We start from the raw sequence: 23,844 nt of genomic DNA, 5'->3' as shown, positions 1-23,844 counted from the left end.
GCAACGTTCATCTACAACACAAAAGAAATAGCTAAGCTATCTTAGCTTCTGCCTAGACAGTTTGTACACTAGGAAAAGTCAACACATTACTTTTATACTATGTCAGTAACATAAAACAGCCAAATAGTAATTTTACGCTGTACTTGAATGCATCAGTGACAATTTGTAGTAAGGGAGAAAAGATCATGAGAATATTATTTCATAAAGGCTTGTAACCTCTAACACAGAACATATTTGTCCAGTACTACCTTCTGCCAATAGCAGCACCAGTATATGATAACACTTCCCTCTCCAATACATAAATACATAGAAAGTTAAAATAAAATAAAAGGAGAGATGAAATTGCAAACTCTAGGTTCCTGCCTCAATTTTTCACCTGTTCACTCTCTAAGCTTGTGAAATACAATTCTTTTCTTGTGTTTTTGCCAATATTAGCAACACAGCACTGCAACGCTGCATTCAACTCAATGGAGTGCTACAGCCTGTCTTTTACAAGATCAAAGGAGATGATCTAATTATCCCTTCTGGTCTTCAGATCTATAGATGTAAACTACACACTCTATCTAATCTATGAAAAAAGCAGCCACCCACCACAGTACACAAGAACTTCTCCCTAAAGATAAAAGAAATGAGTAACCACATGGGACAGATGTTAGCCACATTACTTATTGCACGGTCGGAAGCAGCTCAGTTGCTACAGTCTGGAGGGTGAAATAAGACACCATGAAGATCAGCCCAAGTCTTCAGCACACCTCAAATAATCCATTTATAAAAGCAAAGATTATAAATAACTACCTGTATTATGGAAGACACAATCAGCCAAGTTTTGCCAACTCTGTAGCAGACATCGGATGCAAACCACAGAAACAGTGCGTGTGCTGGGATCCCACCTATTAGATATTATACAAACACAGAACAACAACAGTCCCCAACTCAAAGAGCTTCCACTCTAGGCGTAGGATGACAGATTAAATATATACAGACAGATAGGTGCAATAGTACCTGGAAACAAGGTATCACATTTGTCTCAGCACAGCAGTGGCTGTACTACTCTTCAGGTGCAGGGAAGATTCTACAGTGCCTTTGAATCAGGGCAGCTGCACGTGAAAATGCACAACACTGGTACTATTAGCTCATTGCTACAGTGGGAATGCCACAGCTATTTTGACAGTGCTTCTAGCTGGTATCAATATCCATAAGCCAGAAATAGAGTTCTTATAAAGTATAAAATACCCATTTGCCTTTCAACATTTGAGACAGGTTTGCTTATGTCCTGCTCTACTACAACCACCTAGCTCTTGAGCTGCAGACAAGATTGCAGCCCCCTAAAACTGGGACTACCTAGAAAACTGTTAATTTCTTAACTTAAATCAGAGGCAGTTTGAGTCCTTTTTGATGTCTCTACTGCATTGATCATTGCTTACTTAAGGGATTAGCCATATTCAGGACTGGGTTGACACAGCTCTTTCCCCTCCCATGCAACATCCAACGAGAAACCAGAATGGGATGATGACACTGAAATCATTCAGTGTCTTGTTTACCACTGTTCTGGAGTTTCCTTCTGAAAAAGACACCTTCCTGATTGCTTGTTAAACCAGCTTTAGGGACACTTCATATCCTCAAGTGGCTCAAAACAACTGAATAGATGAGAAAAATCAGATTCCTGATACGTCCAGAGTTCTAGGGTTGATTTCTATGGACAAGTTTATGGTCAACGTATAATGAAAGCACAGGATCTAATGACGCTTTTCCATACCAAAGTGAATAACTCACAGAAACAGTCCTCCCCCTTTTTAGCAAACTATTAAATCAGCAGAGATTGTAAGCAGCATTCCTAAGGGAGTTTGACAACATACTGAAACATGCCAAATGAAAAAGGGATGCTGCCCAGCGTACAGGAAGTACTGAAGACTTTCCTGTTGCAAGTTAAATAAATGACTGGAACAACAGCACATGACAGTAACCAACCATGTTTGAACATTAAGCTCTGGTCTTAACTCAAGCATGTTCTTACATACAGTTGCTGTCACTGCTATTCTTCTAACATGCCCTGTCATTAATGATAAAATGGACCCCATGCAAATCATGGTTTAAATATTGTTAGCAGTGTTTCAGAGAGAATTCTTGCGACAGCAGAAGTCAGCCGCTACATCTGGCCACTCAAGAGTGAAAAAGAAATATTTGCTCAGACTTCAGAGGGTCATTTTGGTATAGAAGAGAAAGATAAAAGCAGGAATCTTATACAATATGAGCTAGCAAATCAAAGCAAATAGGGATTCCTCTCACTGATAATCCAACAGAAAAGAGACAGTTATAAAACACGTTCAGCACTGTTTGTTCTAAGCAATGTGGTTATATCTTATGCCAACAGATTATATGCTGGTAATTAAAACACTGAACATTTAATAAAAATCTTAAAGAAAAAAGAAAGAGAATATTATTTCCAAGAAAAGCCAGTGGTAACTGCAGCACCATGGACACTGCACTCGGTGTTTACCAGCACACTTTATTTCAATTATATTTCAAAGTGCTCAAAAGCATTCATTTCACTCATTCAGAATGATCCATCTGTTATAATTTCCTCTTAATCAGGAAATTATTAAAAAGCACTAAATTTGTTTGCTTAATTATTCCATCTGTCCTGCTGTTTAACAAAGAAGGGTTTATTTTTAAAAACACCTCCACCACTGCAGCCTCTCATTTACTCCTAATACAATGCCTAAAAGACTCTCTACCACACCTGAGACGTTGACAGACATAGTAGAGGAGACAAAGCTGATGTCACAACACAGTTTTTTCAGGATGGAAATATACTTAACAACAGAAAGAAAGTGCTTTTTGTTTTTAATCTACTGCTTTATTTTAATGTAAGCCTACTGTATTAAATCTAAGATCACAGCAGTACGCCATTGCAAGAAAGCCTCCATTGAAAAAGTATTTTATATGTATACTGACAAAACCAATCCTTAACTAATGAAATGTATTTTCATCACCCCAATAAAGAGGTACATAAAACATGTGGGGAAGAGTCATTAAAACATCAAGAATTATTGTTATTTTGACAATATAGACAATAGCAGGATCACAAATGTGCAATGTTAGCAACTGCTTTCAGCAAGAAATACATTCCCTGAACTCAGCTGGGTCCACAGTAATTCTTTCCAAAAAAATTAGAAAGGTGTATAGGAAGTAATACCATACTCACAATTTAAAGATCAAGAATTTTGCCAACAATTTGCATAGTTAGAGAGTATATCGGTTTATATAATCTTATGACAGCGAGTACTCCTTTGGTACAATACTCAAGGTGACAGAACTAGGTATGAGTTGTTCAAGGGGTCTTCCCAGTTTCTTTAAACTTTGTGAAAAAATTGAGCTACTTTTTATATATAAAGAGTTTAAATACAGTATCCAGAGATGATCTCTGATTTATGTTTCAATTTCTGCAGTAAATTTACAATACGTTTAGAGATAGTATTTTGCTAAAAGGTTACTCTTATTAAGAAGCAGAAAGAAATACCAAACATTTATACATCAGGACTGATTAAACAAACCACTGTCTAATGAGCTGCTGAACCCCAAAGAATGGGGAACTGTAGAAATATCAGACATTAACTTATTTTTTATTCAGTAGCATTTCTGAAAGCTTCATGGAGAATGCAGAGCTCTTTTTAAACTTCTTTAAAGAGGTGAGAAATTTATATAAAGATATATTAGACTGAGAGTTCTTCATTATTTTCTTCTCTCCCTTTTTCAGCTCAATTCCACCCACTTTTCCCTCTCCCTCCCATTTGTATGCTTAGGAGCTTGGTTAATTTCTTTTGCTACTTCAGCTAATGCCAAATGTAAAGTTAAAAAAGGTGCTGAAATTAAACAATACAAACACAGGGAAAGAACCTCCTGGTAGCTGAGGCTCAGCTACAAGTAGCATCGATTTTCCATTGCTTTAAAATGCAAACACAACAAAAGAGCCAGTGAAGTGAAACAGGGAACAGGAGACAATACAGGAACGCACTGATTAGAGAGAAAGAAAACAGTGAGAAGTCCAGAGGTATCGCTACAGTCTAGTTTCCTATTTCACTTTCACAACAGAACAGACCACAACAATCATTAAACAAACCATTGAAGGGCCAAGCCTTATCTCAAACAACACACTGTGTACTGCATTCTTCAAACTGTTACAGTTCATTTTATAGGTGAGATCCATAATAGCTAATTACAGATTGCTCTGCTTGAATCTGCATCTTTTGCTTGTAAGACTTCGCACTTAGAAGGGAAAGTGCAGTCACTCTTCCATGCGCTGCTATCTTATTTTATATTTCTGCATGCACCTGCTGCAAATCTGTTTTTTTCTATGACATTTTAATCACTTCTGTGTTTGAACATCAGTTCTCAAAGTGCTTCTATTATTATTTTTGTTTCCTCAAAGTGGTAGTGACAAATGATTAACTGGTATAGTAATCTTTCCACATGAAAGATTTCCCATTTCTAATTCCACAGAAATAGGGCTACCTTTAGTACAATATTTATTTCAAAACAGATTTAAAATACAGCCAGAAGTACATCCTGCAAGAAAACCCACACCTGCATTTTTGTTATTAGACACAAAAGCAGTCCTATTAAATTCAGTAAGAATATGCACCTACATTTACAAAAAGAGAATAATTTTTACATGAACAAGCAAGGCACTGAAATTCAATTTAAAGGGTACTTTGGGCCTAGAAGCCTAAAGCCCTTTGTCATAAGGGCTGAAAGTTGGCATTTTCTTTCCATGACCTAATGGCAAGTGAGGAAATAAACTTAGTCTCATTCTTTTTTTAAGCCACAACGATGCCACGTGTTTGCCTGTCAGTAACACAGTAGGTACCCCACACTTAAGCCAGATTTACGCTACCTGTCAAAAGGAAATATTTTTCATACTGTCAACTAAAAGTCACTTTCTAGTTGCATGTCTCCAATTAACTGAGTAATATTTACACATGTATTTATGACTTTCAAAAATTAATGTATATTCTAGAGTCACCTTTCTGTGGTTTATGGATAAGCAAATTCATCTATTGCAATAAATATATAATTGACCAGGAAATAGTTCTATGAATCCCAAATCCAAGCATCCTTAGATCAAGTGTTTTATATTATGCTTCCACTTCTGAAAACTGTCTTCATGCTTCTGTTCCTCTGATAAAGTATGAATTGCTTTTAAGACCTGAAACTAGAGATATTTGCACTTAATTTGACTTTTCCATACTAATTGGTTTTCATAGCTGGTGCTTTTTTTTTTGTTAAGTACTTGGGTTTAGACTTGCATATGGTTGCTTATTTCCTTATCAACAAATCTGGAGCGATCATACTGTATATATGATTGCTTTAAGGAAATAAAATGCTTCACAACTGGGGACATCAGAACAAGCTAACTGATCCTAGATTCTTTCAGGCACAGCATAACTTTCAAGCCTGGATTAAAAACACACAGAGACACAGATCTGAAATAACTAACCACTTTCATTATCCAGAAAAATAGTACGTGGCTTTGCACACAGAGATATATCTATTGCACAATTCTAAATTTGATCCTTAATTCCATGCCCACATGGTCTAACATGCAGCAGGTCCTACTAACATGCGTAACCAGCTCATAAATTTTTGTTCTCTAGGACTTTGAAATGAAGAATGAAAAATAAGCATTTGTCTAAATAATTCATGGAAATTGACTGGTCTTCAGCATGCAACAACATGGGTACCAAGTGAAACGCAGCACAGCAGCTTGCTTTTCAACCGCCTCAAATGCAAGCAGAATGCACAACCCCAACGTAAAACAAGCATTAGAATATTTTTCATTTAAAAATATTTGAGACTATCTGTTACCTGAATGCCAATACTCCAACTGACGTTACAAAACACAGGGTTTTCACTAACTTTTTGCCAAACCCTTATACCTATAGGCTGATCTGGCATTGTTTCAGGCCTGCATACAAAGTAAACGCACTTCTAAGTGAACAGTTCTCAGGCTCTACAACATTTGGGCACCTATACTTCAAAGAGACACATTTCAATTAATATTTTATCCATTTTTGCATTTAATCCAATTTATCCAGTTTTGAATCTAAACCCAAAGGCTTAAAAGAAACAATGACTTCCATTTTCTTCCACCCTAGCAGAGACTCCATTCAAACCATATATGGGGAAATGTTTTGTACCATCCCATAACTCATGACCTAGAGCAATCTAGGGAGATTTCAAAAAAGTTATAACCAAAAATTAAGGAAATAAAAGAGAAATATATAAGTTACTAAAAGACTAGGGCGTTAATTTAGTAAGGTTCTTCGGCTGATATACATTACCTGCATCCTAAGGTCTCCCACAAGTAGTTCACAGAAAAAAAAAAAAATCTCAGCTGCTACACAAGTTGGACTTAAAAATGATAGAGCACCTTATTATTTGAAACACAATGAGAAATTACTAAATCATTCCCAAATCCAAACAGGATAATGAAAACTCCTAGCACCAAACCTTCTTTCTCTTAAAGAAAGCCTGCAATGTTGTGGTAAATTAAAGTTTTAAAAAAGCTATGCAAAGGAAACTTCTAGATCCGGTTTTGCTGCTCCGTTGTTCTTGTCTAAGGCTTGAGGAAATTTATGACTTCCTCCTCCTGCTTGTACCACTAAGAAATCTTCCAGAATACAAGTCTCCTAAATCCTCTGCCTACAAATATATGTACATTTAGGTGATTCAGCTGAAAACGCAAGTCCTTTTGTTTGGGTGCAGGGAAGACTCCCCCCAAACCCACTTTTTTTAAAAAAATACCCTTCTAAAGTGGCTATAAAAAGTACATTTGTGCTTCTCTGCTATTTATAGTGTATAGGAGGAAGGCCTGAAAATTGGCAGCAGGCATTTCTGCATGTTTTGTACCTCAGAAATACAAGTATGACAAGAATTTTCATCTGTGGTTTCACTGCAGAAATCCTCAGATTTCTAGGAATAGGAGGGGGAAAAATTGTCTCATTCCTCTGCTAGAGGACATACTGTCACACATCTGCTATGGTAAATAATGAGCATTTGTCAGGAGTTTGAATTAAACAATGACAGAAGATTTTTTTTTTTTTTAAAGGCATTTGAATAAAAATCTTTTACAATTCTCAATTTTTTAGAATAATCTGATAACCTGGAGATAACATTTTAGTATGAAAGACATGTGGAAAATCTTCTTTTAAAAGGACAAAACCCAACAAAATAAAAAATACAGGCCTATTTCAGATCATTTTTATGTACCACAAAGCAGTAATAAAGATCAAAACAGATCTTTTCTTCCAATGCAGATCATCATTTGACTGTTAGGGAAGGTGCTGCTGAAATGAAAAGGCTGGTATTTCATATAAATAATATTTTAAAATTTGCACTTTACAGCTATTCCACTGGAAAATGGTGGAGGGTGTAATATAATTCTCAACAGGCAAGTACTCCCACACATTGTCTCCATGTGAAAATCTTGAGGCTATCAACCACCAGCTGCCCCAAGACATTAGCTAAAAACTAAAGCCTTGTGTCACAGCCAAGTGAACTTTTCTTTAGGTCAACATGAAGATTTACTGGCACTCAGAACAGTATACACCAGCTTCAAGGTAAAAAGAGTTTGACGCAAATATCGGAGATAGCCCTATCAGCTCCATATTTCAGCTCCTCCCACCTGAATTGGCTTCTCTTGTCTAAGTCAACTAATGCACAATTCAATAGCCTTGACTTACTGTGAGATGTGAGTTATTGGGGTCAACAGTGTCTCACCCTCCAGGTCAAGCTCATCGGCAAAGCTGTTGGTCCTGATGAAGGGTCCTGTGTTCACATCTAAAAACGTTGGGCTTTTTTTCACTGTGAGGAAACACGCAGATAACAGTTAAAGCAATAGCACTCGACTTTTTCAAGAAAGGTCTACCACTCATTTGGATCTCTGAATACTGTACATTTTAACAGAATATTGAAAACAGAAGATACTATTAAAAAATTGCATATACCACAGAGTTCATGAAAAGTAAAACTTTAACTCTTCTTCTACCCCAAGAATTTCAACTTCTGCTGAAGACTTAAAGCTAGGGGGTTTTTTTCTTTTTTTTTTTTTGTTCATATGCCTTATACACTAGAATGTAGGGTATCTATATCACAGGCAGCTTCATGCATTATAAAACTTATTGTACAATACTCAGCCATACCATGGACCACCGCTCTACAACAACAGCGCATGAGTGCAATGCAATGACAAGATCAATTTCTTTTTATATCATCTCTACTTCATGTTTTAGTTTATAATACCAGCTTCTGGGGTGTAATTACTGTGACTAAGATCAAGAAACCAGGCCTAGATCAACAAAGGAGCCTAGGCATTTTCACGGTGAGCAGTCATCTCCTACCATGCGCTGTCTGAGCCAGCCTACTGGTTCCCAATCCCTCTCACACCTAGGCACAAGGATGCCTCATCTTTGAGCCCAGGCACGAGGCAGGTGGCAAGATGTTCAGTTCATCCAAGATGAAGTCCTTAGTGAGAAGGCCATTTCACAAAACTTCAGATATTGAAAGTTTTCAGTGGCAAAGTTACTTGTACACCAACTTTCATGCACCCAAGAAATTAGGCAGAGTATTAGACATTTCATTTTTAAACCCAGGCTCCTAAATTCTGCCAGACTCTAACATTAAGAACCCTAAGTGCTTTCTCCAGCATGGTCCTAACATCTGGTAGAGAAGCCACAAAATTTGCATATAGGTAAACCCACTATTGTATTTATACATGATTGTAAATTAATTTTATAGAGAATAAAAACCACCAGTAAAATTCTGTAGAAATCATAGGTAGATTCTGACACCTCCATAGAAATCTTTATCTGTGTAACTGGCTGGATCATTCAATGAAATAATTATAATGTTGTAATTTATGAAGTCCCTACTGTATTAAATAAAATACTTTATAATATAACAGTAAATAATGCCCTGCCAAAATGCAACATGAAAGCTAAAGGAATACAGCAGAAATAGCTAACTTAAATGTAGCTGAATTTAATGAGAATGGAAGTGGGGATATCAGGAAACAATTTTTTTAAAAAATGCAACAATTTTACTCAAGTAAGTAGATCACTTCATATGGCAGAAATGGATTTGAACTTTTACAAATAATCAGAAGAGAAAATGTTATTATATCATCAGGCACATGGCCATTCAAAATTACAATGGGAAAGACCGCTCTCCAGAAATTATAATAGGAGAGGAAGACCTCTGAAATCAGTAAAAAAAAAAAAAAAAAAAGTCAGACAAATGCTAGGAGATAAAATTATTAAAAGCAGGAGCCACTTGCAGCACTTAAAAATGAAAATGAAAATTCTACAGTAAGTTTTAGCTAATGTTAGCTTCCTATTTTCCTATTTTTGGTTTTATTGTCATATTATTTAATCACTTTGCTGTAGCCATCATCCAAGATAGTGGCTGTAAAACAAGCAAAATAATTCCAGATTCAGAGATGCAGCAAAATGTCTTTAAAATAGATTCCTTTTGGCTTTCACTAAATTAATTTTCACTGCTTTCATTTCTACATGATACAAATGAAACTTTCCCAGTTTCTAGGAAAGAAGGACTCACAGCCTTTTTAGTTTTCCTGATGACAAGTGATAAAACTGCTGAACCTAAAACCATTTAGAGTGTTTGCTGAACACTCACCAAACTGTGCTTATGAGAGACACAATACACACAGTAAACAAGTGTATTTGCAGAAATTGCTATTCTTGGATCATTCACAGTTACTGGTTTTTAGTTTCATGGGAAGGGAGAGAAGGAGTGGCACAATGAAAAAGGAACAAGAAGTCAAGACTGTACCTCAGCCTCTTTGAAAGTGCTGTTATCTGAGAACACAGAGATGAAGAGTTGCTTAATATGAGGCAAACATGGTATCTCCCTCCCTCTTTTTATTTTAATATTTTCTAAGTAGATCATAACCAAGATCAGTCTGTTCTGGTGACCGATGCAGCTCTCTGCTCTTTATGCTCTCATTCTTAAATGTATGTTGCTGCTTCCAACATGAAGGAGGAACCACTCCAAAACACTACCATGCAACCTGCTTGCACAGAGAGAGAAGGGACCAAGAAAAGAACATGGCCTTAAGAGCCATGTGGCTTCCTTGCCACAAAGTGCCTTGAAACAAGGCTCAAGTAGAGCACCAGGGAGGCATATGCTGCCTCAGCACTTTTTTTTATTTATAAAAATAAATTCATAGCCATTTGACTTTGGAGGAGCCTTTCTCACAAAGGAGTGTTAAAAAAAAGTACGTTACAAAAAAGACACTAAATTTCTAAATAAGTAAGCTAAAGGAAAAAAAGGAAGCTTTAGAAACTCATTTTCAATGGATAATAATGAGTGAAAAGAAACAGGCAACAGGTGTGGCAAGGGATATTTACTATAATTCAGGGGTCCCCAAGCTTTATTTTTCTCTATTTTTGATGGGTAGCAGCAGCAACTATGGTAACAGCAATGACTATCTAACTGATAATGCTGAGCCAAGTACTACTTTGAAATGGCAGAAAATACACTCCCCACAATACGAGAGCCCCTGCTTTAAAACAGAAACTCTGAAATTTCTGGAAACATTCCAGGTCAGGCTGGACGGGGCTCTGAGCAACCTGATCAAGTTGAAGATGTCCTTGCTCATTGCAGGGGGGTTGGACTAAATGACTTTTAAAGGTCCCTTCCAACCCAAACCATTCTATGATTCTATGAACTTTCAATCAAGGATTATAAACACAATAACAAGAAATTACTGATAGGTTTTCTATATAACCAACACAACAATTATATATACAGTATGACATGTATGCAGATGCTTTTCTGGTAGTGGGGTATTTGGCTAGTAAGACAGAAAATATTTTGCAGTTCCTCTGTTGCAAGCACAGACAAAAAATTTAAAACACTTTAAAGCACTTTTCAAGGAAAATCTGAGTTTTAACTAATGTATTTAGAAAATAAGTCTGTTCTGCAAAAAACCTCTTTTTTTCATTTAACCACTTGCAATTTACAGCCTGAGCAACTTTCCAAACTCAAAATTCTACTGACATGCCTACGCTTTCTTTAAAAACCAGCTCTATAATTTTCTATGCCACAGCAGGCAACTCCAGACAGAGCATTGCAAAGATTTAGTAGTTAACAAAGGTGATGGAGCAATGAAATATTATGAGCTTTACCTGGAGAGGAAGGAGCACTGGAAGACTGCTGGTCTGCAGAAAAGGATGGCCAGGAGCGCTGACAATCTGAGTCAGAGTAAAGATGCACATAAAATAAGGAGAGATGGGGGGGGGGGGGGGGGGGGGGGAGAAAAAAGCTCCAGATAGGCAGCTGAGGAGATGAAGGCATACCTAAAATATAGTATGTTGTACATGACATCTTTAAAAACAAAAGAAAAAAATACTGCGGAAAAGACTTTGTATGAAACTCTTGAAGTGTGCATTACATGTTAGCAGAATATTAAATCACCACTAGGGGAGGCATCGTTGTCCCTTCGAACCCATTCTTCCTGACAGTGTCACCTACTGCAAGATATTCCTCCCTACATGCCAGTCCCATTTTGAGGAAAATGATCTATGTTTGCCCCTTCCTTCCTGACTTTAGGGTTTCCTCAAGTGTTTCCCTTTCCAAGTGTACAACCTCATACGGGTCAGACCCCTCTTGCTCTGTTTCATACTGTTCACAGTGTAGCTAGCTCCCGGCCAGATTTTCGTGCTGTCAGGTGGACAGACCAGTACTGCCACCCATGTTTGAAGCTGCCTGACACATCCCACAAAAAGCATTTGAAGCTGCCCACTTCAACCATTTAAGCCAAGTGTCTGCCTCAAGCTGAATTTCTTGGGGAAAATTTTCAGGCAAGCAAGAGGAGTCAATGACGAGAAAGAGACTCAGCAAAACATCATGTTTATGCTATGTTTAGTTCTTTTTAATAGTGTTATCCTTTTAATAACTGTCTCATTAAGAAGTGCCTGTGGGACAGAGTGGTATTTTTCAGAATTGTTGCCTTACTGTCATGCAAAGAGAAAAACTCTTAAAATATAAATGTATTGGTGTTAAAAAATCTGAAAAAAAGCCTCATTTTGCAAGTGTTCTGTCAGTGCTACGCATGCTCTAGCCACGGCTCTTGGGTCTTTGCTGAACTGATGATGCCAGGAGAAAGGAGGAGGGGAGAAAAGGAGGTGGAAATCTCTGGTTGCACAAGTGTACTGGCAGGGAAGCCAGATGGGGGATCCAGGAGTGTGAAGACTTGAATATAATTGGGCAGCCCAAAGACAGAACCAAAATTTACTGAATATGAGAAAGCAGCATATGGATATATGACTAGAGGCTTTCTGAAGATGAAATCAAAGCTGTATGAGCATCCATTAGTCTTGTACTTCCTAATTTCTTGTTTCTGAGCTTTTGACTTGGGAGCTTCAGTTTTCTGTGTAGGTAATCTTATTCACAGCAAGTACAAAAACACTCTCTCCTCTTTATTTCTTTGAGTCAGTGTGAGAACAGTGTTAGGTGACCTCTCAGGTTCACCAAGCTCACGCTACCTGGCTAGGAAATAGAAACTGAACCTATGGTGTCTGGCAAAGCTCCTCCGATATTTCCCCAAGATGAAGGAATTTCTTGTTCATGTGAAACAGGTGACTTCGTGGCTCTTGCTGCTTTTCTGAGCTTGTTCTACCATGCTCGCCCCCAGCAGAGATGCACCGCTTGGAATACAGGAGAAAAGTGGAAACCGGAAAATGGGCAAATCAAGGATTGGTCAGGGGGAGTCAAGGAGATTCAGGTTTTTTTCTGCTTTTTTACCACCTTAATTGCACCTGTGCTCCACGTGGGTTCAGAGGAGAAACTGAACCTTGTATTTTCAGACAATTTAATCCAAGCCTGAGCATCCTTGCACTCAATCACTGAAAAGAAACCTCTATTTTCTTTAGTGGCTGCAGAGCAGACAACTTGCAGGTGGCTTACAGCACTCTCACTAAATCACAGAGTTTTTTTGCCCAGACCTAGCTCTAATCCTAAACTCTTTGGGGAACACTCAATTGTTAAGAAAGTGCCTAAGCAAGCACATTAGAGACATCACAGGACTACATGGCTGCTTAAGTGATCACAGAATCCAGACAAACAGTAAAATAAATTATTTAATTTATGGGTCCCCATCTGTTCACAAATATCTACAGAGCATTTTTACAGGAACAGATGTGTATACTTCAGAATGCACAATATTGGAGGTCAAATCTGGAAGTTTTTCTTCCATCCTAATCTATTTGTTTAGAAATTAATTCTCAGCTATATGCTCAGATAACTTAACTACTGGATGAATCATACCTTATTTATAAGTACACTATCTTTTTCTATTGGTTATATATACACGAGCAATTTTTCTCAATAATAAAAAAAAAACAGAGATCATCTACTTAAATAAATGAGTGCTCACTTTTCTCTTTGTAAAGAAACCATTGGTGCAACTGTGATTACAAGTGTGAGAATGTACATTTTTGTCTGTTTTGATCTCCTTGGCTGCAAAAGATTTCTTAGAAACTCTACGGCACTAGACACACATGAAAAGCACTGCAAACACTACATGGTCATAAGCTGGCATGCCATAGATAGAATTATTTTCCTCAACTTACCAAGCAATTTTAACATTCCTGTTTGTCCTGTATACTTGTAACAGTTTAGAGAGAGCAGAACACAGATAAAAAAGAAAAAAGATAAGTGTCAGAAGAAATTAGAGAAAATCCTTTTATTGAAAGCTATAGAGCTGATTTTTGAAGTGGCAGTAGCAGGCTGCCTGCAAATCACATTGTCCTTTAATCAGCTTAGAAACTTAATGATAAAAGGTGGGACTTTACAAATCTAAGCATTTGTACAGTTCATTTATTGGATTGTTTTGAAGAAAGGTATCTGTAGTCAAAGACTGAGACACAGACTAAACTTAGTACTTGTCCACCTTTTAACAGCTATGTCATTTCTACAACCAGATGCAATTTTCAATCATTCCTTAATAGAGGCCAAGAAAGAGTGGAAAAGCATGCATGATACAGAACAAGACAAGACAGAAGCATATCAAAAAAGCACATGGAAGGTGAGACTTTCTGCTTGAATTGAACTCTGCCTGGTGCCAGCCCACATTTCTATCTTATTTTAAAGATCATTAAATTTAATCAGCTCAGCCAAATTTATGAGGAGAAAAAACATAAGTACTTAAGGTATCCATAATCAATAAAACACACCTTAAAAATTAAACCTCATTCTTGCTGCCAAAATTTGAGCAATACATATTAAAAGCTTCTAATAAAAGTACATTTGTAAAAAAGCCACACTGTAAATTCAGAGTTATTTTGGAAGTTCATTACAGCTAAAGCAACTATAAGTAAGCTATTAATTATAAGGTGACTATCGGAGTCCTTTCTTCTTTTTCCTCATACTGTACCATTTTGTACAGTGACAGTTAATACAGATGGATCTACGTTTATCTTAAGTACTTCTGCTTTCAAAATTTCATTCACAGCCTACTCCACTGAGCAGATGACAGGAAGGAGCACATGATAGTTTCATATAGCAGACTATGATCAGTGCAGCCAAGATGTGTCAATCCTTTTTGGTTGAAGTACAAGCAAAATAGTAACACATCTTGGGTAAATTTCATGTGGAAAAGCTGACAGCTAATCCCTGTAGTTTCAATCAGTTGCAGAATTGGGGAATGTATGTACCAGCCTCAGAGACAGTAGCTCTTCTGGCAGGCAGAAATGACAAATAATCTCAGTTTGTCTGCAGTGAAGCATGCTCATTAAAGAAATGGTTGAATCTCATCCAGACAAGCTAGCAAACAAAGTCAAAAAGCAAAGTATTCTTGCTTTAGAATGACAAGAGCTTGCTCTGTCCTCATCCTCTCTCCTACAGATATTAAAGAGGACCTGTGTGTAAATCACTAATAGAAGCCATTACAGCTACTGCCATTTTATAATGGAATTTCTTACCAGAATTTTCATAAGCTTCAAAACTGAAATCAGGTTTCCTGTCCTCAGTCACATGGTCATAAGTGATGTGTGGAACAGTTAACATTCTATCTGGAGAAGAAGGCCCATTGTCCTTGTCTAACTTAAATTTCTTCTTTTTAACCTAAAAACACACGTACATTAAATTACTCAAAGTCACATTTAGTTATATTTTCAGTAGTATCTTCAATAATAACGCAGTCCCCAACGAGCTATAACCAGTCAAAAGAGTGCCTAATCAATTAAGTTTTCATGATGCTACACAGTGCATTTCTAAGTAAGATTGACCCCCATCCTGCCAAAACTGGCTAATCACTAGAATTCTGCACATTGTCATTAGCAAATCCCTTGCCTGCAGTAAAAACATCTGCTAGCTCTGTGACAGTTTATATAAATCAAACTATTCTAGAATATCTTTACCATTTTATGGATGCAATACATCATACCTTCAGCAAAAAGCAAATGGATATATTGCTACTGAACTCAGATGAACCTGGGATACTAGGGAAACTTTTGCACAACATCCTCTCCTTCCAGCTTGGGAGTCCTGTGTAATACTCTTACAATAGAGAGGATGAAGTATTACATAATCTAAACATTCTGACAAAGGGGTTTTGTTGCTGTTTTTAAAATAAAAAAAATTCTTCATTTATGGAGTCAGTTGATATGAAAATACTAGCATATGTAGGCACAAGATGTCTTCACCATAGAAGCTTAGAAACCACAAAATCATAGCTAAGAGAAGCAGTAGTTTTGTTGGGTTTTTTTAAAAAAACAATTCAAAGTTACTGTTTTGGAAATAGTAATTTTCTTTTTTTTCCTTTGCTTATAGTTTTCCAAACAACAACAGTAAGTTACTGACTGATGTGCCTGAGTTAAGTCATTATTGCTCTTTTCCAAACCCATAGATCCATTAAAAAAGTTAAGATTGGGAACTGAAGCAAATTAAGTTACGGTTTAAAACATTTGTATACTGAAAATCTCAAAACTGAAATGAAAATAAATACTTCGAAACCAAGTAATAATCTGTAAAACAAACACAACAAATAGCCTCTAGAGAGTAAACAAATTCAATCTAATTTAAAAAATTTAAATTACTATAATAGGAAATGTTAGTTACTGGTACCATCACTGATTTCTTCGGTTTTGGACTGGGTGACAGCAAATGATAATTTCTGGCAGGTTTTCGAATGTATATTTTCCATGTAGAAGAGTCTGGGTTTTCTGCTGCATAGCATCTCCATGCAGTCTAGAACAAATGTTTTAAGCAACAGAACAATTGAAGCAATCGGATTTGTAGCTATCTGTACTAAAAAGTAACTTCCAAGTAGCATGTTAGTCATTCTTTATTTAATAGTATTCTTGAACTTCCCTACTGGAAACATAAACTCAGCATGGTTTAGAATCCGTATTTAGTAAACAGAAACCACATAGTTTGAACTGGGCAAACCAGAAAGGAAGATCAGTCTTTTCAAGTGCAACTTTTGTTTGCATTAGCAACAAACAAATAGTAAGAGAGAATTCTAGACTGGACTCAAAAGATTGGGTTTAAATTTCTTGCTCTGCCCCAGTTTCCCTCTCTGAGCATTTTGCCCTTTGCATCCTGTGTTTCAAGCTCCTACTCGGAAAAGAAAAAAAAAAAAAAAAAAAAAAAAATTCATTCTTCCCTGCCTCACACGAGTACTATCAGAAAAAAAAACCAAAACAACCAACCAATCGTGATGTGGTCAGTAGGGCTATATTCATACACAGAAATAAGACTGAGGGCATGAGGGAACAGAACCAATGGTTAACCAGGAGCCAAAAGGCAAAACCAGTCCTCCCTCCTGCCAACCACCAATGATTAAAGTACTATGTTCCAAGACAAAAAGGAGGAAAACCAGGCCTAGGAAACAAGACCAATCAGAGACAAAACACTACTGCATTCTCACTTAATTGTGTAAATATACCGTCAAAGTTGATTAATAATTAGTCTCCACATTAAAAAGGCAGATCCTCATTTACAGACTACATGAAAAAAGGACACACATACACATACACAAAATCTAAAGTGGGAAAGGCCAGAAAACACTAAATGGAAGAAACAAAGCAAGGCAGAATGACAAAGGAAAACAGACAGCAGTTGAAAAGTAAAGGATCAGACAATCACCATGTAAATCCCACCACGGTTAATAGGGTACTGGAAGAAACTGGCCACTAGAAGATAAGAAGGAATACAGGGAAAAAGTATCACTCATTTCAGCTGTTGTCATCTTGTATTTATTTCATAAAATTCTTGGTTTAAGAATAAACTTTTTGTAAATTATTTGTAGAGCATTTATTAAACTGGGCCTTTAGAAGTCCAAGACTATTAGTAAATCATAATTACCACTATTAAGAACAGGTAGTCAGCAACTCATTGTCTATCCTCCACTCCTCCTTAACATTTCAGATAGAGCCAAGTATAACATTCTCAGCATGCAATCTCAGGCTTCCCAATAATTTGGGGTTGATTTCCCAAAAGAGTCAGTGGGAACACTAAAAATCCATTCACAGAATCATGGAATGGTTTGGGTTGGAAGGCACCTTAAAGATCAGCTAGTTCCAAGCCCCCTGCCATGGGCAGGGACACCTTCCACTAGACCAGGTTGCTCAAAGCCCCATCCAACCTGGCCTTGAACACCGCCAGGGATGGGGCATCCACAACCTCTCTGGATAACCTGTCCCAGTGCCTCATCACCCTCACAGTAAAGAATTTTTTTCCTAATATCTAATCTACATCTCTACCCTCTTTCAGTTTAAAACCATTACCCCTCATCCTATCACTACACTCCTTGATAAAGAGTCCCTCCCCATCTTTCCTGTAGGTCCCCTTTAGGTACTGGAAGGCTGCTGTAAGGTCTTCCCAGAGCCTTCTCTTCTTCTGGCTGAACAACCCCAACTCTCTCAGCCTGTCTTCATAGGAGAGGTGCTCCAGCCCCCTGATCATCTTCATGGCCCTCCTCTGGACTTGCTCCAACAGGTCCATGTCTTTCCTATGTTGGGGGCCCCAGAGCTGAAGGCAGTACTGCAGGTGGGGTCTCATGAGAGCAGAGTAGAGGAGGAGAATCACCTCCCTCAACCTGCTGGTCACGCTTCTCTTGATGCAGCCCAGGATATGGTTGGCTTTCTGGGCTGCAAACGCACATTGCCGGGTCATGCTGAGCTTCTCATCAACGAACACCCCCAAGTCCTTCTCCGCAGGGCTGCTCTCAACCCACTGATCACCCAGCCTGTATTTGTGCTTGGGATTGTTCCGACCCATGTGCAGGACCTTGCACTTGGCCTTGTTGAACTTCATGAGGTTCACACAGACCCACCTCTCCAGCCTGTCAAGGTCCCTCTGGATGGCATCCCTTCCCTCCAGTGTGTTGACCGCAGCACACAGCTTGGTGTTGTCAGCAAACTTGCTGAGGGTGCACTCAATCCCACTGTCCATGTCGCCAAAGATGTTAAACAGGGCTGGTCCCAATACCAACCCCTGAGGAACACCACTTGTCACATGTTTTCCACATTCTTTGCAAAACCGTACCTTTTTCTAACCATGCAATCCAAACGAAACACACTGAGTCTGAAGATTTTTGGCTAATCTCTGGCTATAACCAGAGCCCTAAATTTAAACCTTTTTCACATTAACTCTGGGACTGTTTAGTTTCAAGCATAAACTTTACAGTCAGCTACTGTTTCCATAAAGAGCCTGACCTGGAAATCCACATTCACTCATGAAGCTAGAGAAATAAGTCATATGAGAACACAAAAATGATACAGCTTAGGTGTACATCTAGATTTCTTTTAAATTTGATCCCTATGCTTCTAAAGCTACATGCAGATACTGAGTGAGGGAAGAAAAGCTGGAAAAAGCTAGAATGAAACAATATTAATACTTCTCCAGGGTGAAATGCTGGCTCCACTGAAGTAAATGATAAAATCTCATTGACTTTACTGATGCTGAACTGCAACTGTATTTTTAACAGAGTGGATCAAAATTTTTCTGCCTGTATGTTATCCTACATGAAAAAACTGATTTTGCAGAATCACAGTGGTTCCCAGCCACCTATCCTGGAGCTGAAAAATTCAGACAAGATTTTCCTATTTAACATTCTGACTTAATTCTCCTAAATTTGAGATTTTTAAGAATTTATTTGTCCCAACAAAAATGAAGCCTATCTGACATTTGTCTTTACAAGCAACAATGTATTTTTTAAAAGTACAATTTTACATGAAGCCTCCTCTCTGTTTTTCTCTACTGCAAGCATAGTATTTCATAATATTTTCCCCAGGTAAATTGTTCAATAATTGTTCAATAACTACACGCTAGCCTTCAGTTTAGATTTTAACCAGCTGAATTAAACAGTTTGCACTGATTTGGGAGGGAACTTTTCTGCTTATTAGCTTACATTAAAGGTGGGATTTCCAAAACAGTTTGAAAGACGTGCATCTGTAACTCCTATACAATTTTTAATGGGAATCAGGCATGAAAATACTGACAACAGTTTTGAAAAAAACTGTAAATGGAAAGAAATTATAGTATGCAAAATACAGGAACTCGGTACCTGTATGAGAGAGGCAGCAGCTGGAATTTGACGGTTGAAATGCTTCTGTCGTTGTTTCTGTTGTACCTTTAGGGCAAAGCCTGAACCAAGAATTCCCTGTGGGAAGAAAGAAAACACAGATCTAATTTTTTTTAAGGGGGAAAAAACCCACACATAAGCTTGCCAAATTATGTTGTATTAATAAACTTCTATTCAGCATCATAAACCCCAACTAATTATTTAGAGGAAATGACTTAATACTGTTAAGTTTTTAGACTCAGTATTACTTGTTGAAACAAACTATGAATGCTAGCATGCCCTGATCCAAAGCCTATTTAAGTCAGCTGGACTCAAACACTAAAGAGCGAGCAGAAACGATATTTCATACCCTCTAAAAGCCTCATAAAAGCTTGTGCAGGGGAACGACAGAATAGGGAGAAATATTAACCTGATGTGCTTAACTTCATTTTTATGAGAAATAAAGCTTTGGCATGGCATGATTCAGGTCACAAGAAAGACCTTTTAACTGTAGTATGGTAATTTCTATTTCCATATGTTAACGCATGCTGGGAGGGGAGGACAAAGAAGAGGAAAAGGCATATTACAAAATGGTCAGGATTTCAGCAAGTTCAACACAAGGCCATCTAATCCACTCTCAGGACAAAGGATATGGACTAATGGCACGGGATGGCATACAACCCAGAATGGCCTCCAAACGTAGTATAATTATAAAGTCCAAAATTAAGTATAGAGGGAGTCATTTATGCAGTCATTTCCATAGCTATAGACATATTTAACAGAGGTTTTAGTAACACGCATGAAATGACATCTTCTATAAATCAGCTTACATGACTACACCTACTCAAAAAAGCATAATTCATTTTCTCCATATGGTAGTCAAGGTGTCAGAGCAGCCAGTGATCTTGGCTCAACCTCTAAGAACAGTATTAATCATCAAGTGTTTTGAAAGGAACAGGAAAGGCCCTTCCTATTATGTTCGTTTAGCAAAGATCAAAGAGTTAATGATGCTCAAACATCACTTATTCGGGAAATGAAGGATCGTTGCTAGATCCAGAACCCGTACCAGTTGTGTTTAGCCACAATTACTTTTGACTGTGATCTCAGCCAGTTCCCCTTATTTAAAACAGCAACAAGGCAGCGTGCAGTAGTTACTACCTATCAACTATTTACTGCTAGAGCTTCAAACCCTGAATTTCCCCCATGGGCCAACTCACAAGAACAACTTAATTCAGTAATAAAATCACACAGATAAAGGGGTGTGTGGTGGTGTTTTACTTCTACAAACGACTAGGGAAATCTGATAGGTAAACCTAAAAGCATTGCTGTGAAGGTGGGGCTGCTACACAATTATTTATAAAACATCTTTGCTGGCATTCAAGTCTGAGGGGAAAAAAAAAAAAAAAATCGACAACTCTTCAGTCAAAATAGTAGCTTTTAGCATTTTTCTTACAAATCATTTCATTTACCAGATCTCTCTTTTAAACAAGGAATAAACGTGAAAGAGATTAGAATGAGGAGGGGGGGAAGAATATGCTTTAAAGGCAAACTGATGCTGGAGAGTCTAAAAATCTACACTTAATTACCCTCCTCTGCAAAAGATTGCATACCTTTAAAGTAAGCAACAAATTTTTAAAAGCCACTGGAGTTTTAATAGCTACTGTTTCACATCATGAAGAATTTTTGTGACAGTACTGGAATAGAAGTGTTCTTCTCATCCATCCTGTACTTATCCCCACCACTTCCCTGCCAGAACTACACTAGCATCTGCTAACACAACTGTTCGTGTCACTGAATTGAAAAACTTGCTGAAAAATAAGTATCTTAACAGCACATTTCAGGTTGCACAAACGTTTTAACAGCACAATTCAGAAGTAAAGCTAAATTTGTGAAAAAAATACCCTTAACTACCATTAGCACTAAACATTTTGGGTTTTCAAACCACAGTCCAGGTTTTCCTGATTTTGACTTTACCCTTGGTACTCAAGTGCCTTGTTTCTTGTCAAAAAGTACCTGGGAACCCATTTTCAGTGCAAAGTGCTGTAACACCTTTAAAAGCTCAGCCCTATGTCACTTTTGGAAATGGGACTTTGGCCATGGACAGATGCTAATTTGGCAAAGAGCTGCATCAGTGTCCCTGGCTGCTTATTGTTGTCTCTCTGCCAGTGACACCTTTTCAGCAGCTTTGCTAGAAGGATGTGTATGAGAACTCTACAGTTCACCCTGGACCTAATCAGTTGAGTAAAATATGAGTGAATGCCTTAAAAAGCCAAAACATCACTAAGTCACTGAGTCCAGAAGTAATTAGCATGAGAAATAATTTCCTTTACCCTTCTGAGATGGGCAGAATAAGTACTTTGAATTAAATACCCTTTTCTCAAATACATACTAAATCTAGTGTTGCATACAATAAACACTGCATATGCAATTTTTTTTGGTACTTCTAGAAGCTCTTTTGCTACTACGAGCTATATATATTTTAACTACAATGTAGAAGTTTAATACAAAGCTTTCATAATATCAGGTTAAATGAAAGGTTAAAGAATTAATAACAAAATTTTCCTCTGATGACTAATGAGTCAACACCAAATTGCCAGCAAAAGCACAAGATAACCTACCGCAGGTAGTGCAAAAAATGAAATTGCAAATACTGAAAAACAAGATGCAATCGTCTTTCCTATCCAGGTCTGAGGCACTTTATCCCCATAGCCGATAGTTGTAACAGTCACCTGTAAAGAGAAATACATAGCACATTACAGCAAGTATCAATGTGGTAGTTATGGGTTGTTGTTCTTTCTTCCTTTTTTATTTATTTTAAAGAAACACTGGTTGCATTCCTAACTCTCCCAATGACAGTCTGTGTGACATTAATGAAGGTAACTCTCCTCTCCAGGTTTGCTTCCCCATCTGTAATAGATGGAAAAAGGTACAGGAAATTGAATTACAATAAAATACACGCTTAAAATCTTGTAAAGTAAAACCATTAAGTCTTCATGGCTGAGGCAACTTTACAGCACATGAAGTTACTGGGATATGGGTTGCCTGCCCACATCATACACTTTCCTTAGGGGGAAGCTGCCAACAGTTCCGAATTGCTTATTTTCTTTATGGGCAGGAGATGTTTGCTGAGGGCTGTTGCATAGAAAGAACATACATATACTGTAACCATGGACTATGACTGGGGTCAGACATGAAGTATTCTAGAGAATAATATTGGTATAAATAGCAAGAGAAGCTGAAAATTTTCCATGCAGTAAAGATCCTGAAAACATAGTCTAACGAATCACTAATTCGTATAATACATCGAGAGCAAGAACAGATAATTTAATGCACGCATGCAGGAAACATCTGTTGCGTTTGGGTTTCAAAACACTGAAGTAAAGATTACCACCACACTGATGTAGCATAACAAGGCTTAATAAATCATTATTTGCATGAGCTCAAGGAAAGAATGGATTTGTTTGAAGCAGAAGGATACATTTGGCACCTGAGAGCAATTTAAATTCACCTATGTCACAAGCCATTTCTGAATTTGGAAATTAAGAGAGATTTTTATCTGTGACTTTGAAGAAGGCTAACCAAATCAGAGCATGTGAAACCACATGAAGCTCTCAAGCAGTTGAAGCACACCTCAATTGCTGGCTGTTCAGATTTTCTTCTGACAGTATGGGCTTCAGCTGTCCAGGACACAGAGGATGCTAGTTCCAGACAGTAATATACACAGGCCATCCCCACCTTGTCCTGCATTTGCTCCTAGTTCACCTGTCTGCTGTAATGCATACTACCCAGCGATTGCAGAAATGCAGGCAATACCCAGGGCAGCATCTCTAGGGAAGGAGAGAAGGGGAGGGTAGATTTACAGATGTTTGTTAAGGGGGTGAAGGGATGGAGAACCTGGATTTGGGGAAATAAAAGGTCATGATAGGTGCTTCAGGAAAAGTGTGGCTATTGGCCACTTCAATAATTGTCCATTCCTACTAAAAGATGAGACACCAGAGGGAAATCCTGTGGATGTAAGTTCTGACCTGAGCTGTACCTCAGAAACACACAAAGCAAGCCATCCATACTCAAACTGCCCACCTTCAAAGCAATGTCATTATGTGTCTGTCAAAGACATGACAAAGGGACAGTTCTAGCTGCTTGACATGTTGATGTTAAAAGTTTAGTGCAAGTTGCTGATACTCAAAACAGTCAAGTATTAGCATTTAATTTTTAATACAAGTTTTTAAAATGTGGCTTATTTCCAAAACTGTTTC

At 37.7% G+C, this 23,844-nt stretch overlaps 1 protein-coding gene across 5 annotated transcripts in view; it reads right to left on the bottom strand.

The window, feature by feature from the left end:
* Nucleotides 1-23,844, bottom strand: part of KCNQ1 (potassium voltage-gated channel subfamily Q member 1) — a 370,157-nt gene that overhangs the window by 241,988 nt on the left and 104,325 nt on the right. For 3 of the 5 annotated variants that reach the window (XM_030038702.1, XM_030038706.2, XM_030038707.2), the window contains exons 7-13: nt 22,207-22,317; nt 19,592-19,687; nt 16,147-16,269; nt 15,003-15,144; nt 13,653-13,679; nt 11,208-11,273; nt 7,743-7,863 (exon numbers count right to left, since the gene is read on the bottom strand). In XM_030038702.1, coding sequence (XP_029894562.1) covers nt 7,743-7,863; nt 11,208-11,273; nt 13,653-13,679; nt 15,003-15,144; nt 16,147-16,269; nt 19,592-19,687; nt 22,207-22,317 — 686 coding nt within the window. The remainder of the gene's footprint in view (nt 1-7,742; nt 7,864-11,207; nt 11,274-13,652; nt 13,680-15,002; nt 15,145-16,146; nt 16,270-19,591; nt 19,688-22,206; nt 22,318-23,844) is intronic. The other 2 variants (XM_041129087.1, XM_030038703.2) reach the window with 2 other exon arrangements.

This window comes from Aquila chrysaetos, chromosome 16 (genome assembly GCF_900496995.4).
Source record: "Aquila chrysaetos chrysaetos chromosome 16, bAquChr1.4, whole genome shotgun sequence".
NCBI lineage: Eukaryota > Metazoa > Chordata > Aves > Accipitriformes > Accipitridae > Aquila > Aquila chrysaetos.
The sequence above is the reverse complement of the archived record's forward strand: the minus strand, read 5'-3'. Positions and strand labels throughout refer to the sequence as shown.